The sequence below is a fragment of the Eleutherodactylus coqui genome, chromosome 12, assembly GCF_035609145.1.
Source record: "Eleutherodactylus coqui strain aEleCoq1 chromosome 12, aEleCoq1.hap1, whole genome shotgun sequence".
Lineage (NCBI taxonomy): Eukaryota > Metazoa > Chordata > Amphibia > Anura > Eleutherodactylidae > Eleutherodactylus > Eleutherodactylus coqui.
This window is the reverse complement of record NC_089848.1, coordinates 126,406,234-126,422,830: the sequence shown is the minus strand read 5'-3', so window position 1 is coordinate 126,422,830 and position 16,597 is coordinate 126,406,234. Positions and strand designations below refer to the sequence as shown.

General features: G+C 45.4%; 1 protein-coding gene across 1 annotated transcript in view; it reads right to left on the bottom strand.

Moving 5' to 3' along the window:
- MALRD1 (MAM and LDL receptor class A domain containing 1) overlaps positions 1-16,597 on the bottom strand; it is a 460,314-nt gene that overhangs the window by 116,096 nt on the left and 327,621 nt on the right. Inside the window, exon 31 of the mRNA XM_066584724.1 lies at positions 12,580-12,852. Within this exon, the coding sequence (XP_066440821.1) occupies positions 12,580-12,852 (273 nt within the window). The remainder of the gene's footprint in view (positions 1-12,579; positions 12,853-16,597) is intronic.

The following is a 16,597-nucleotide window of genomic DNA, read 5'->3' as shown; positions in this document are numbered from 1 at the left end:
TTCACACTGTGCACTGCTTCTGATTGGCCAATACTTATCAAGTGAGCAATGTTGGCCAGCCAGAGAGCAGGTAGAGTTCATTGGTAGTCTAACACTACCAAATGCACTGTGGGGATTATATGGTCTGAAGATCGTGTTGGCCATCTTGGATGGCTGGATAAAGGGACCGAGATTGATGCAAATCAGGGAGGTATCGGCACAGAAGACCGAAAGATGGTTGTTTAATTGACTCCTTTGGTCCCAGGACAAAAATTTTGTCTTGAAACTAGAGGGCTGCTTTTAATTAGGAACAGTTAAAAGAAGGCTGAGAGGAGACTTAATAGCTGTCTACAAATATCTGAAGGGCTGTTACAGTGCAGAGGGATCAGCCCTATTCTCATCTGCACAAGGAAAGACTAGAAGCAATGGGATGAAACTGAAAGGGAGGAGACACAGATTAGATATTAGACAGTGAGGGGGATCAATGAGTGGAGCAGAGTGCCACGGGAGGTGGGGAGTTCTCCTTCAATGGAAGTGTTCAGCAGCTGGACAGACATCTGCCTGGGATGATTTAGTGTATTCTGCATTAGGCAGGGTGTTGAACTCAATGACCGTGGAGGTCCCTTCCAACTCTACATTTCTATGATCCAAGGCAATTAGCTGATCCTCCAGCCTGCTGTCAGTACAGTCAGGCTGGACATCCGCATTGGAGATCAGAAGTGTAATACACGGCTTCAGTTACGTCCTTTCTTCTGCAAGTCATACGTTTTCTGTACCTCTTTGCCAGGTTTCCTCATTGTGTAGTGCCCACTATTTCTTGGTTGTTTGTTCGGAGTGTAACACACGGCTTTACTGTCATTGGAATAAAGGGAAGCAATATTTATGTCTATTACACTTCTGCCTCTGACTGCAATGAAGAGCCAGAAGTGTAATAGAAGGCATCACTCTTATTGATTTCAATGGCAATGGAGCAGCCTATTACATTTGTGGCTCTGACCACTGAAGCGTACGTCCGGCCATGCTGCACTGACAGTCGGCTGGATGCTCAACTGATTGGTGGACCTCCACTGATCAAATATTAATGACCTATCCTGTGGATAATTGGTGGACCCCAACTGATCAAATATTAATGACCTATCCTGTGGATAATTGGTGGACCCCAAACTGATCAAATATTAATGACCTATCCTGTGGATAATTGGTGGACCCCAAACTGATCAAATATTAATGACCTATCCTGTGGATAATTGGTGGACCCCAACTGATCAAATATTAATGACCTATCCTGTGGATAGCTCATCAATAATGCCTAGAATACTAGTTTAATCTCCAACAGCTAATTTGGTAATAGTAAAGTACACATCATGGAGCTTCTACCTCATGGATGCCCTCTTCTTCTTAGTTCCAGTATATAATCTTCTCCCCAAAACTCCCAAATGCGCTGACTTCTTGGTAGAAATTAGCCAAAAGTCACACCTTATAGCTAATGTTTAGCACTAGATATTGACTGTAACCTATTACTAACCAAATCATTCTTGACCTTTAGGCCTCCTTCCCACGAACGGATTTACGCCGCGTAAATCCGCGGCAAAAATCCGCTGCGTGGCCCCCTGATATTAGGTTCTATTGAACCTAATAGCACAATGCTCACGATGCGTAATTCCACCGCGGAATTCCGCACCGTGAAATCTCCCGTCCTCACCCGCAGCATGTTCTATTTGCCGCGGGTGTACGCGCTGATGGCTTCCATTGCAGTCAATAGAAGCCGTCCGTTCACGCTATCTCCCGCTGCAACCAGCGGAAGATTGCGTGAGAAAACGCTTCCCCGCCTACCGCCACGCGTCATATGACGCGGCCGGTGCGTCATATGACGCGGCCGGCGCGTCACGTGACACGGCCGGCCGCGTCATGTGACGCGGTGGGCGTGTCACATGACGCGACGGCGGTGGGCGGGGAAGCGTCTTCACGCTATCTTCCGCTGGTAAGTATGGGGTCTCTGGGGGGGCGCCGTGACGGGCTTCACTGCGGAATATTTCGCAGCGGAGCCCATTACGCTCGTGTGAAGCCGGCCTTAGGAACAGAAAATTTGTGAGCTTTTGCTTCCTTATGTTTTGATAACTTTTCTTTTTTCATTGTTGAAGTAGCCATATGAGATCTTGTAGAATCATAGAATGGAAGAGTTGGAAGGAACCTCCAGGGTCATCGGGTCCGACCCCCTGCTCAATGCAGGATCACTAAATCATCCCAGACAGATGTCTGTCCAGCCTCTGAAGACCATTAAAGGAGAACTCACCACCTCCCGTGGTAACCTGTTCCACTCATTGATCCCCCTCACTGTCTAATATCTAATCTGTGTCTCCTCCCTTTCAGTTTCATCCCATTGCTTCTAGTCTTTCCTTGTGCAGATGAGAATAGGGCTGATCCCTCTGCACTGTGACAGCCCTTCAGATATTTGTAGACAGCTAAGTCTCCTCTCAGCCTTCTCTTCTGCTAAACATTCCTAGATCCTTTAACCGTTCCTCATAGGACATGATTTGCAGACCGCTCACCATCTTGGTAACTCTTCTCTGAACTTGCTCCAGTTTGTCTATGTCTTTTTTAAAGTGGGGTGCCCAGAACTGGACCCAGTATTCCAGATGAGGTCTGACTAAGGAAGAGTAGAGGGGATAATGACCTCCCGTGATCTAGACTCTATGCTTCTCTTAATACATCCCAGAATTGTGTTTGCCTTTTTTGGTTGCTGAATCACATTGTTGACTCATGTTTAGAGATGAGCGAGCATACTCGGATAAGCGGTACTCGTCTGAGTAATTGGCTTTATCCGAGTATCGCTGTGCTCGGGTCTAAAGATTCGGGTGCCGGCACGGAGCGGGGAGCTGCAGGGGAGAGCGGGGAGGAACGGAGGTAAGATCTCTCTCTCCCTCTCTCCCCTGCTCCCCACTGCGACTCACCTGTCAGCCGCAGCGGCACCCGAATCTTTAGACCCGAGCACAGCGATACTCGGATAAAGCCAATTACTCGAGCGAGTACCGCTTATCCGAGTACGCTCGCTCATCTCTACTCATGTTCAGTCTATGATCTATTAGTATACCCAAGTCTTTTTCACATGTGCTGCTGCTTAGCCCAATTCCTCTCATTCTGTATGTGTTTTTTCATTTTTCTTGCCCAGATGTAGAACTTTGTACTTTTTTACTATCATGTTGGGATTCATAAGCACCGAAAAATGTTCCAAAATTGTTATTTCTAAAAGGGAGGAGATGTAATATAGTAACATAGAATGCAAGGCTGAAAAAGACAAATGTCTATCTAGTCCATCTAGCCTGTTTCCACCCCCACCTTGTCGATCCAGAGGAAGGCAAAAAAAAAACAAATGAGGCAGACGCCAATTTACCCCATTTGGTAGAAGAAATTCCTTCCTGACTCCATAATGGCAGTCAGAATAATCCCTGGATCAACATTTGAAAGTTCCTACCTGTTTTCAAGACTCGGATCAACAGCCCTGCTGGTTATTTAATGTCTATATCCTGTAATATCATAACACTCTAAAAAGACATCTAGTCCCCTCTCTAACTCCTCCATTGATTTTACCATCACCACGTCCTCAGGCAGAGAGTTCCACAGTCTCACTGCTCTTACAGTAAAGAACCCCCTTCTGTGTTGGGGATAAAACCTTCTCCCCTCTCCTGTATCATTGAAAGCTTTATACTTCTCCACTTATTTAGCTATTTTTGGTAAAAACTGATCTCCACATAGACACTATCCTACCAAAAGTAAATCAGACAGCTGAACAAGAATCACAAGTAGTATTTATTTCCATATGTTAATAGTTAGTGAGGCTCCTTTGGGCCTAATAACATCAAATACTCTCCGTGACATATTTTATACTAACGTCTGCTACACTTTAGTTGGTATTCCCTCCATTCATCCTGTAAACATCTGGCAAGTCCTCTCAAAGAAAATAGATGCTGTTCATATTTTGTGACCTTCACTTTCATCCCAAAGATATTTAGTAGTGTTCCGATGGGGATTCTGTGCAGACCACTACAATAGTGGATCATTTATATTCTCAACCCAACATAAAACAGCATTGGATTTGTGACAAGGCGGTTGTTTGTTGGAAGCATGGCCGACCATTCTCAGAGTATTACCATATCGTCGGCAGCACATTCTTATTTAGAATGTCAAGTTACACCTCTGTGTTCTACAACCAATAGACCGAGACCATGTCACGTAAAACATCCTCTGACCTCTTCCAGCAGGTTGTGCTGCTGGGATCTGTTGTTCTATACAGGTTTCCAGCAGTACAGCTCCACAGGTGGTGGTTAATTGAGCTGGTTGGGTGTGGATTTCTCCATCCAGCTAATTCCTCTGGTCTGCTGCTCATATATACAAACCCTCTGGCATTTTTGCTTGCATGTTTGTTCTATGTTACATGTGAACAGTGATGTGTTCATTGGATCCCTGCAGGCGACCAGACAAAGTGTATGAACTGTCCTGTTCTGTCTTGCATGCAAATTCCTGGCATGTTGGTGTGAGCTGCGTCCTGTCCTGTTGTGAATTGTCTGCCACCTAGGGCGAGGTAGGTCTATAGGTTCCATCGTGGGGCCGTCCCTGTCTGGACGATCACCCTGCATGCAGGCAGGTTTAACGTGGTAGTTGTCTTGTAAGAATAGGGACCCATGAGACAACGTGCTTTGTGATAGATGGCTTGTGTGCAGTGGCATAACCCATATATCCGATAGAGTGCAGTTCCTGTCACAAACTATGGCTGACATCTCCAGGGGTCTCGGGCATCTCATGGACATGGTTTAGGACATGTGACATGCTGATAAGACCCTATCCATTCTACTGATAGGAGGGTTCAAATACTTTTGGTAGGATGGTGCATGAACTGCACCAAAGAAGTGTGAGCTGGGCCTTAGAAGTCCTCTGCATGTGTAATATATCCCGATCCTCTCCCTTTTACTCTTCAATAATTACAAGACAAATATTTTTTGATAGATTTCATAGAACTGAATAATTCAGCTATAAGCATTTAGCCAACTGTTCGTAACATAAGGCTCTAAATAAATGCACCCTTGTTAGGCGTTTAATGTTCTCCATTTAACAGCAGGGTGATCTAACAGCAGCGAGATCTCTAATGGGCACGAACCGCTTACCACCCACCAGACGCTACACGCCGAGGTGATGCTGAAAATGTATTTTAGGCTACAGATTGCGAAGAGCGGAGCTTCTAAAATGAAGAACGGAAAGCTTCCTATTCAATAAATGTGAGTTTACTCGTAAGTTACTGCTGTGTTATAAGAGACGCAAAGGAGCTTAATAAATGGTGGTCAAACTGGCATCGTACCCAGGAAGCGAAAATGGTAACAGTTTCCCCCCAGATAAGATATGACCTGCGATATTAGTCATCTTATTCTACGAAGTCTTAGAGCTTTCTATGAACTAATTGCTGGCCCCCTTGCAGATACTGGTTGACAACAGTCATTACTGCCATTAAAGGGTTTTATGACCTTTTGTCTTCTAGATAAGTCATCAGTAGTTGATGGATGGGGTCCACCATTGGGAATACCCATTTATCAGTTGATCATCCAGCTCTGCTGTCACTGCAGCAGGTCAGACATTATCATCAGTGGTCAGCAAAGGAAGTGGAAGCACTGGTTTCACTCCCATTAAAATCAATGGGAGCTCCCCGCTGCTATTCCACTTTCTGCCCAGGACAAGATATCAGTAACAAGAGCAGGAAGTAGAATAGCAGCACGGCGCTCCCATTGATTTCGAATAGGAGTGAAGTCTGAACTCCTACTTCCTCTTCAGTGCTCTAAAGACGACATTTGGCTGTATTGGGCAGAGGGCCGGATGATCAGCTGATGGGCGAGAATCCTGCGACCTCCGGCCATCAACTACTCCAGAGGATAAGTCATCAGTTGAAAAAACGTCAGAAAGCTTCTTTAAGCCCTTATTCACACAGGTGAGTGCAATTCACAGCTGAAAAACGAACACCCCTGAATGCCATTCGAGTACATTCCATTTTTTTTTAACACACCTACTGACTTAGATGGGCGATTCTGGTCCAAAACTCACACCAGTATAGGACATGCTGTTTTTTTTTTTTTGTAATACAGACCATGGGTCCGTGAAAAACATGTGATTACATTTACTGTGTGTTTTAGATACTTTTAGACACTTTTATTGCTGCGTCAGACTAAACGGTGTTCTTTCGCAGAAACGGGGAGTGGTAAACATTTCACCAAAGACTCGCTCGGCAACAAAAATTGTGCCAAAAATACGACAAAATTTGAAGCAATTTTTTCAATATAAACTAATAGAGATGAGTGAACGTACTCATCCGAGCTTGATGCTCAGGCGAATATTAGGGTGTTCGGGATGCTCGTTATTCGTAACGAGCACCACGCGGTGTTCGGGTTACTTTAACTTTCTTCCCTGAGAAATTTGCGCGCTTTTCTGGCCAATAGAAAGACAGGGAAGGCATTACAACTTCCCCCTGCAACGTTTAAGCCCTATACCACCCCCCTGCTGTGAGTGGCTGGGGAGATTAGGTGTCACCCGAGTATTGAAATCTGCCCTTCCCGCGGCTCGCTATGGATGCATTCTGACATTAGTTCAGGGAAAGTGCTATCGTGTTGGAGCTGCTATAGGGAGAGTGTTAGGAGTGATTTTAGGTTTCAAGAACCCCAACGGTCCTTCTTAAGGCCATAAATCTTCTCTATATGCGCTCAATGGGGCCGGCGGCAGCAGCGCCGACCCCATTGAGAACATATAGAAGACAAATCCTTCTTCTCTGCCACAGCTGTAACAGCTGTGGCAGAGAAGAACGATGTTTGCCCATTGAATTCAATGGAACCAGCAATACAGCAGGTTCCACTGAAAGCAATGGGCTGCCGGCGATCGCAGGATGAATGGTCGGGAAGGGGTTAAATATATAACCCCTTCCCTGCAATGCATCCAGAAATGTGTAAAAATAAAAATATATACCGGCGTATAAGGTGACGGGGCGTATAAGACGACCCCCCAACTGTCACCTTATACGCCGGGAATACAGTGGAGCAAAGAATAAAAATCATTACTCACTTCTTCAGACGATCTGCGGCGCTCCTGCAGGCTGTCACTCCCTCCTGGTGTTTGCAGGCTCTTGCTCCCTCCTGGTTCCCGGCAGACTATTGCTTTCTCTACGAAAGGCTTTAAATCCCCGCCTCCAGAAACACACGTTCCTTCAGCCAATCACAGCCAATGACAATGATGTCATTGAATGGCTGTGATTGGCTGTGTTTCTGGAGGCGGGGATTTCAAGCCTTTCGTAGAGAAAGCAATACTCTGCCGTGGACCAGGAGGGAGCGACAGCCTGCAGGAGCGCCGCAGAACGCCAGAAGAAGTGAGTAATGATTTTTATTCTTTGCTCCACTGTATTGCCGGCGTATAAGGTGACAGTTGGGGGGTCGTCTTATACGCCCCGTCGCCTTATACGCCGGTATATATTTTTATTGTAACACATTTCTGGATGAATTGCTGGGAAGGGGTTATATATTTAACCCCTTCCCGACCATTCATCCTGCGATCGCCGGCAGCCCATTGCATTCAGTGGAACCTGCTGTATTGCCGCTCCATTGAATTCAATGGGCAAACATCGTTCTTCTCTGCTACAGCTGTTACAGCTGTGCCAGAGGAGGACGATCTTTATGCTGACAGTGGGGGGGGGGGGGGCACTCTTGCCGGTATTCTGGCTTAATAGTGGGACCTGGGAACTTGAGATGCCGCCCACCATGTAGCCCCTCGCCTGCCCTATCCGTTGCTGTGTCGTTCCCATCACTTTGCAGAATTGCCCAGATTTTCACACATGAAAACCTTAGCGAGCATCGGCGAAATACAAAAATGCTCGGGTCGCCCATTGACTTCAATGGGGTTCGTTACTCGAAACGAACCCTCGAGCATCGCGGTAATTTCGTTCCGAGTAACGAGCACCCGAGCATTTTGGTGCTCGCTCATCTCTATAAACTAAGTCAACTAAAAGGCGGTCTGAAGTTCGTCTGGACCGTATTCACAGCTGACAGATTTATCATTCAGCAGAGCTACTCTGATAAACTGGCGCGTTATAAGACTATCAAGTCTATGTTTGCATCTCAGTGTTACAGTATTAGTATAGAAGCTTCATTGACGTTAACAGATCTGAGTTGTTCTTGTTGTTGTTTTGCAAGGCGAGATGTTTTTTTTAACGGCACCACTTTGGGGTCCATATAAAGTCCTGCAGAATTGGGAAACAGTTTTTGTTATGGGTCACAAGTTTTGTACTCTAAAGACACTTCAAACAATTAACTACTCAGGGGTCGGGTTACAAGACCAATAACTTTTTTTCTCCTCGACAAAGCTGTATAAGTACTTGTATTTTGTAGGACACCGGGCATTTGTTATTGGTACCATTTTTGGGTACAGATAACTTTTTGATCGCTTTTTATCCAATTTTTTCAAAGGTAGGAATAACAAAAAACAGTAATTCTGGCTTTGCTGCTTTTTAATATTTTTTGTGGCATTCATCATGTGGTATAAATGGCATGTGCCGCTCAGTACCACTACGGCGATACAACATTTATGGAGGCCTTCTTTTTAAATTCTTTGCTACTTTTGCACAATAAAAGCACTTTTTGAAAGAAAAGAAAATAAATCTGCATGGCTGCATTGTAAGACCCATAACTTTTTTTTATTTTTCTGCCAACAGAGCTGTGTGAGGGATGTGTTGTAGTCATCAAGAGGTCATCAATAGTTGATCAGCTGTGTTCAGACACTCCGGGATACACAGGGGTCAGGCTGGGGTCTCATTGAAATCAACAGGTGCAGCGCCTGCTGTTACCAGCCCCGGCCACTACACTAGGGTTGATGTCGTAGCTTCTGCTACAACCTCTGTGTATCCTGGCCGGCACTGATTATAATGGGCACCCAATCGGCTGACCAGCCTGGGTCCTGAGCAGCGGACTTATGTTTTTTTCTTTGTTTTGTATTTTTATCCCTTATAAAAGGTCTTGTCAGGAAAAAATGTGTATTTTTTTAAATTAAAACTTTTTTAACAATCTTCAAGGGGATAAATCCTTCAAGGGGATATAAAAGTATTAGTGACCCAATGGTGGCACAAGCCCCAACCAATAGCAATTATGTTCCTATTAGTGGCCTAAGCCCATAATAATAATGCCACAATAGTGGCCCAAGCCCCAACCAGTAGTAAACAAAATCCCCCTTAATTTCCTCAACCAATAGTAATAAACTCCAGTGGGACAACAACCACCCCTGCAAGTGCTTTAATTCCTTCAACCTCTGCCTCTGGTTTGGATACCATGGCTGAATTAAGTGAACGCCCGACTCCTCCTCTTGTGGTCTCTTATGACACTGCTGTATTTAATGACGTTATGCACTCCTACCCCCCGGCATCTGTACTACATACACTAAGTGCAAGAACACAGATGCTGGGGTGGTAGAGTCAGGGTCTTCCCTGAATACTGAGGTGGCATCCGACCAGAGACGTTGAGGGAGGAGTCCGGACCTTCACTGAATAGAGCAGCGGCATCCCGACCAGAGGCGGAGCTTGGGGGAGTTAAAGCGCTGGCTGGTAAAGTTGCTCCCCAGCCAGAGATGCTTACAGCATGGATTATTTTTTAACAGCCATTAATATTGGCAATAAGAAATAAATTCCCAGCCTTAAGGGCAAATTACCGGCTGGGGGGGGGGGGGGGGTTGCCAGTTGGGTGACCACCCAAATTCTCTTTGAGGTATGAATGCCTGCCTAAAGAATAATTCATCCAGCATAGAGTCTGAATGGGCCCGTGTAAAGACCAGGCAGCTGAGTGCAGAAGTCATTGATTGGGTCTTGTCTACCAGGATAAATTGCTTCATCTAATGGGGGCCCTAAAGTTGCCGTTTGCTGCCATATTGTTATTTTTAGTCCTTTTTCTTATTGTCAATGTAAAGTAGTTGGATACAAGCCGGGCTTTAACCTTCAAAACACTTACATGAAAATCCAAATATAAACCCTGGGATACATTTCAGATGTCTGCGTCTCGTTAGAAACGTGTTTTTTTGTTTTCTATTGGAATTTTAAGTCTTGTTTACTTTTCTCCGTCCGTCTCTCAAGCCTCATTTTTTATCTCAGAAAAACAGATTTTTTTTTTTCAAATATGTCATCACCTCCAAAGATTGTTTTATCAGGAAACTGTATTCTCAGCTACAAAGTGAAGGCAACATTGGTGGCGCTGTGATTACATTTCAAAGTAAATGGAATCATTAGAAGGAAAGTTTGTTTTTTTTGTCCTCCAAACGAACATGTTGCTACAATGACTTCTATTCTATTAATTTTAGAGGAAAGGAAAACAGCTTTGTTAAAGTAAGAATGCATGAAAGATCTTCCAAGGTTGTGTAAGGATGAGGTTAGGAGCAGCAGACGCCTCCCGTGATCTCATTAAAACTTCTACGTGCCTTATTTTCTGCCACATAATTTGGTCACCTGACTGTTTAAAGACAAACTAAGGGCGCCCACCCACTGACGTTTGCGATTTTCGTGTGTGAAAAACGCAGCGTTTTCCGCGCGTTTTTCGCGGCATTTTCGTGGCTTTTTCGCGCCTTTTCCGTTTATTTCCATTGAATTCATGGGTGTATTAAGAGAAAAATAAGGACACATATGCAACTGACAGTTCCTATGTTAAAAATTGCAACGGACTGAAAAAAAAAAACGCAAGTGGACAGGAGCACATTCAATTCTAATTGCTCTTGAGAAAAAACGCAAAGGAAAAAAAATCGCCAGTGGGTGGGAGCCCTAATTGTGAAAGACCAACGTGTTATATATGGAAGGACTAGCTGATATATCCGGCCTCACCCAAGTTAATTTGATATTGTTTACATGTTGTTTGTACAGAAAATTTTTTGAAGTCAAGGTTACTTTAGGGTAACCAAGGAATAAAATATGTATCCACATAGAGGAGCGTTAGATTCTACTCAGGCTGCATGCACCGATGTCCCTCTGCAGAATATGCCACCCCCTCCCACTCTACTCATTTAGGACCTAAAGAATGCTCACGCCAAATTTCACGCTTGTAGGACACTGAGAAGTAACCTTACATAAGGGTGCCCTTTTTTGCAATTAGCATTGAATAATCGAGTTGTGACCCCTTTGATTTTCCTATTTAGGACTTAAAGAATGGTCATGACAAATTTCATGTTTGCATGACACTGGGAAGTTAGAGAATTAGATTTGGTACATTACATAGGGTCGCTAATACTTTTGCATTTAACATTGAATTAACGAGTTGTGGCCCCTTTACCTTTCCTATTTAGGACCTAAAGAATGCTCCTGCCAAATTTCATGTTTGCAGGAGAATTAATGGCGAGTCAGTCAGTGAGTCAGTCAGTGAGTGAGGGCCTTCACCTTTACATATATAGATATATACTAAGCAGCCACTTTACTAGAGACCCATCTAGTAGCACGTTGACCTCCTTTGGCCTTCAGAACTGCAGCAACTCATCGTGGTGTAGATTCCACTTGCTGATTAAATAGTTCTGCAGGACTATCGGCCCCTGCGGACAGGAAGCTTGTTGTTGTTGCTGCAGATTAGATGGAGGTGCTGACATGTTCCGACCGGCTGACAGGAAGGGGTCATCGGTTCATTCTGCTTGCACAAAATTCTGACCTCCCATCAGCACGGAGCAACAGAAATCTTGATCCATCTGACCAGGAGATGTTTTTCCGCTGCTCAGTGATACACGTTTTGCGCTCCCCTGCAGTCTCATCTTTTTATTTCTCTTAGACATAATGCTGTTGGAACCGGTCGTTTGCTGTTATGGTCCATCTGTGCGAAGGAGCGGCAAGTTGTGCATTTCGACACATCAGTTGGAGCCCCAGCGTTGTATTCGGCTGCTTCTCATAGTGCAGCACATGTTGGTCTGAGTGATTTCTGACATCCTCTTCTGACCTCTTTCGGTGACAAGTTATTTCCATCTGCAGAATCCCCTTTCCCTTGGTGCTCTTCCTCGATCACGCCATTCTTGGTATACTGTGGACACCATGACATGAGAAAACCCCTCGCGTTTGGCAGTGAAATTCTGGCCCCGGCTAGTCTAGCACCGATGACCGGGCCTCACTCGAAGTTGCTCCCATCTAATGTGGATTCACACTGAAACTGATCCACAGAAAACTCGTCATGTGATTTTATGCTGCGCTCAGGGGTCACGGGGAGAAATACCATACAGGGGCCATTTAGTGTATACACAGTACTGAGCTGAACTACAGATCAAGAATCATCAGTGGACATCAAGAGTTCCTTCAGCGATGGGTCGTAAGTGAGGCCGGCCTTATAAATTACCGGATAGTGTGCATACTAGCAGTGACTTTCAGGGATTAGCAGGCCTGCTATTAGGCTAATCAGACGACTATTACCCTTTGCGAGGGGAGTCATTTAGTGGAGGCTCATACTGGTAAACTGAGATGAGTACCGGGAACGACCGTGGTCGCACATATCCCGCGACGCTACAGACAGATAATCAAAAGCAGAAATCCAAACAAAAAATGTGCACTTTTTTTCCTATAAAGATGTCTAAAATACTTACTGCAGCTCGTTTCATCCTCTCCTAATAGACAATCGGTCACACCATCGCACTGCATAATCAACGGGATGCATTTATCGGAGCACTGGAACTCTGTGGCTCGGCACTGCGCTGCAGCGGCGGTGCTGGTAGGAGGCGCCGTAGAGCAGAGGGCTTCATCCGTCCCATCTGTGCATTCTTCTGTGCCGTTACATTGTGCAGATAGAGGGACGCACTGCTTTATGTATATACAGGTGAACACATCCTCAGGGCAGGAAGGGGGCGGCAGCGAGGGTCCTGGGGAGCAAAAATATACAAGTGGTTAAAAACAGGAGTGTAAAAAGGAAATGAGTCACTTAACTTAACCCTTTCCATTGTTCCATTGCATTAGCCATAACTCATTGATATATCTTAATGGCCGCCCTCTGGGGTCCTTCTAATGTGTTGAAGAACTATTATTACATTTTTGGGAGAGATGGAGACAATGTACCGAATTCCACCATTATTTTGGGGTTTTGCTTTTACAGCGTTCACCATTCAGTATAATAACCCGATAACCTTCTTATCTGATCGGCACGCTTACTGCGATCCCCAGTTTATAGGGATTGTTTTATTTTTTACTACTTTTTTCAAAATAAAAACACATTTTTAAAGAAAAACAAGTGACTCCGCATGGCTGCATTCTATGACCTGTGGCATTTGTATTTGTCCAGCAGCGGAGCTCTGTGGGGGTCCGTCGTTTGTGAAAAGAGCTGCAGTTTTTATCGTTACTGTTTGGAGTTACGCGTGACTTTTGGATTACTTTTATTATGTATTTTGGGAGGCGAACCAAAGAAAAAAAAGTAATTCTGGCATTAGTTTTTCGGAATAAATAGCTAAATATATTTCAATTGGCTGCGTCCTTATGAGCACAGTAATACCTGTTGGGTGATACTTTTTACATTTTGGGGGGTATTTTATCTATTTAAAACAGGATTTTGTAAGGAAAGCGTTTATTTATTTTTAATTGGATTTTTTTCTTTCAATTAAACTTTATTGAACTTTATTTACACTATTTCTTAGTTCCTGAACAGGGCTTAAAAATGTGATCATTTGATCGCTAGGATATTACACCGCATTACTCATGTAGTGTATTCTGCTAAGCCTCTGATAGTAACCTATCAGACTACAGGAGGCGGGGCCTAATAGGCTGAGTCACATGGCAGACATGGAGGCCTTTGTCAGACTTCTGGCTTCCACGGGAACCCACTGGTACCTCACAATTGTACTGCAGGATGCTGATGTGTGACAGAAGGAGCCCCCTCCCCTGTTGTCTGCTCACGTGCTGCAGTTGCTATTGATTGTGGCATGTAGGGGGTTAAAGTGCCAGGATCTGAGGTTTATTCGTTCATCAGTTACAGCAGGAGTCTGGCTGTCAGCAGTCAGCCAAGCTGCCACCTTAGAAAGATGTGCAGGTTAAAATCACCTATTAGTGAGGTAAGTAAATAGGTGCATTGGTGGACAATAAGGAGTTAAAGACGATCTGCACTTAAAGAAAACTTTTGATCATTGGGCCTGGGTGCTGAGACCCCCACTGATCGCCGAATGTAGAGTTAGAAGCACTTACCTGAGCGCTGTGCCCCCTCGGCTGGCATCGTTCCTCTTGCCAGCTGAAGGTGGGTGCACAGCAGTCTATGTATCCGGCGTCGGCTGCCAAGAAGAGCCAACAAGGAAGAAAGGGGCACATCGCTCGGCTGAACTTTTCTGCCCCTTTATTTCAGCTGTCAGTGGGGGTCTCAGCGCCCGTTGCCCCGTGTATGTCTTATTCTGAAATGTTGCAGTATTTCGGAAGAAACAGACTTTGACATTTGACTTGAAACGAGCTCCGAGTCACAGGTGGGCCATCCCCCCGAAGCCTACAGACTGACAGCTAGGTCCCTATACAAAAAGGGGAGAGAGCCGTCAGTGAACATGTCGCGGGTGGGCAGAGGCTGGCATGGCCCACCTCTGTGACTCGGAGCTCCGTTACAAGTCAAACTTCAAAGTCTGTTTGTTCTGACATGCCACAGCGCTTCACAATAACATATACCCAAGAACAATGGGCATCCCTTCCCGGGTCACTGCCACCCGTGGTTCAGGCAGCATGAAACTGGTGACGGGTTCCCGTTACATCACTGTTTTAGTTACCAGTAGTGATTTCTGTGTGTATGTAGCAGACCTTCAGTATAATGCTTGGGGAGAAGAATACCAGAAAAGGAAAAAAGGGGTGCAGGTTGGGGCACGGCTTATCATAACATATGGCTTACCTCCGTTATTCTATTGGCTGCACTTAGTAATTGTGCTCCCCCTAGTGGCCCCAACAGTAATAGTGGCCCCAACAGTAACAGAGCTGCAAAAGTGTCTCTAGTAGTAATAGAGCCCCCAATCGCAACAGTGTCTGCAGTAGCGGCCCCAATAGTAACAGTGCCCCGTTATTGTGCCTTCCCTATCCTCAACTTCCGACGGGCAGTTTCAAGGATTTCACTCATCCTCTCACTTCCTAGCTCCCGTCCGCCATCACTGGAGCCATGACCTTGACATCTCCCTCCCTGGCGTCTATGTCCTGCACTTCCTGTATGCACCGTGTATACCGTGGGGGGTGAGAGGTCAGGCATCAATGCTCTAATTACAGCAGCGGAGGCAGATGGTCAGTTAGAGAGAGGGGAATTAAAAAAGAAATACCAACCACGGCCTTTGTAGTTAATTAGGCAATCCTAAGCATGGAGACGGCCAGGGACACGGTCTGAGCCTGAGATTAGACTTCAGAGTAACTCAGACTCCCATTAGACAGTACAGCTAATGGGTTGCAGATTATTGGACCTTTTGACAGTTAAAAACGGTGTTCCAGTGCGGATCTCCACTTTTTGTTCGGTCGGTCCTTAAAGGGGTTGTCCCGCGCCGAAACGGGTTTTTTTTTTTTTTTCAACCCCCCCCCCCCCCCGTTCGGCGCGAGACAACCCCGATGCAGGGACGTACAGAAAGCTTACCGGAGCACTTACCTTAATCCCCGCGCTCCTGTGACTTCTATACTTACCTGTGAAGATGGCCGCCGGGATCCTCTGCCTCCGTGGACCGCAGCTCTTCTGTGCGGTCCATTGCCGATTCCAGCCTCCTGATTGGCTGGAATCGGCACGTGACGGGGCGGAGCTACACGGAGCTACACGGAGCCCCATAGAGAACAGGAGAAGACCGGACTGCGCAAGCGCGGCTAATTTGGCCATCGGAGGGCGAAAATTAGTCGGCACCATGGAGACGAGGACGCCAGCAACGGAGCAGGTAAGTGAATAACTTCTGTATGGCTCATAATTAATGCACAATGTATATTACAAAGTGCATTAATATGGCCATACAGAAGTGTATAGACCCACTTGCTGCCGCGGGACAACCCCTTTAAGTGAATGGAGCAAAAGCGGCTGAAGCTCACAGCCGCACCCTTCACCCCAATGACAGCACTGGACATTACCAAATCCAGGCGCTTGGCAATTTCCAGTTGCTCCATTGTCTTGTTACCGACTGAACCACAGTTCTGGGGATTGGTAGGGATTCCAGTGGTCAAACCCCCACCGATCATAAAGGCGCCCCCTATTCTTTTAATAGGGATAACTTTATAACTTGGCACAACTCCTTGAAGATAAAATAATGTGTCACAAAACGTTATCACAAGTTGGACTTTGCTACATCTGTACAGGCGGTGCACACGTTGTGTCCCTGTAACCGGACATACTATCTATAGTATTAATCTCCTATAGAGCTGTGGGATCTTATGGGTCACATATTAGATCCCGCTGCCCTATATGCGGGGATCAGTACTGCACATAATGGGGCTTCCTTATGAACCCTTTTCTGCCAGATTTTGCATCAGAATCGTGGCATATTATTTATACAACATATTTATTGATTTGTGCCAAAAAGAATGGGAAATTACGATTCTTTTTTGTTACGAATGTGGGTGTGGCCTCTGGGTGTTGGACCCATTTATGAAGCTGAATGTCATGAAAAGTATGAGCAGATTAGACTAAGTAAA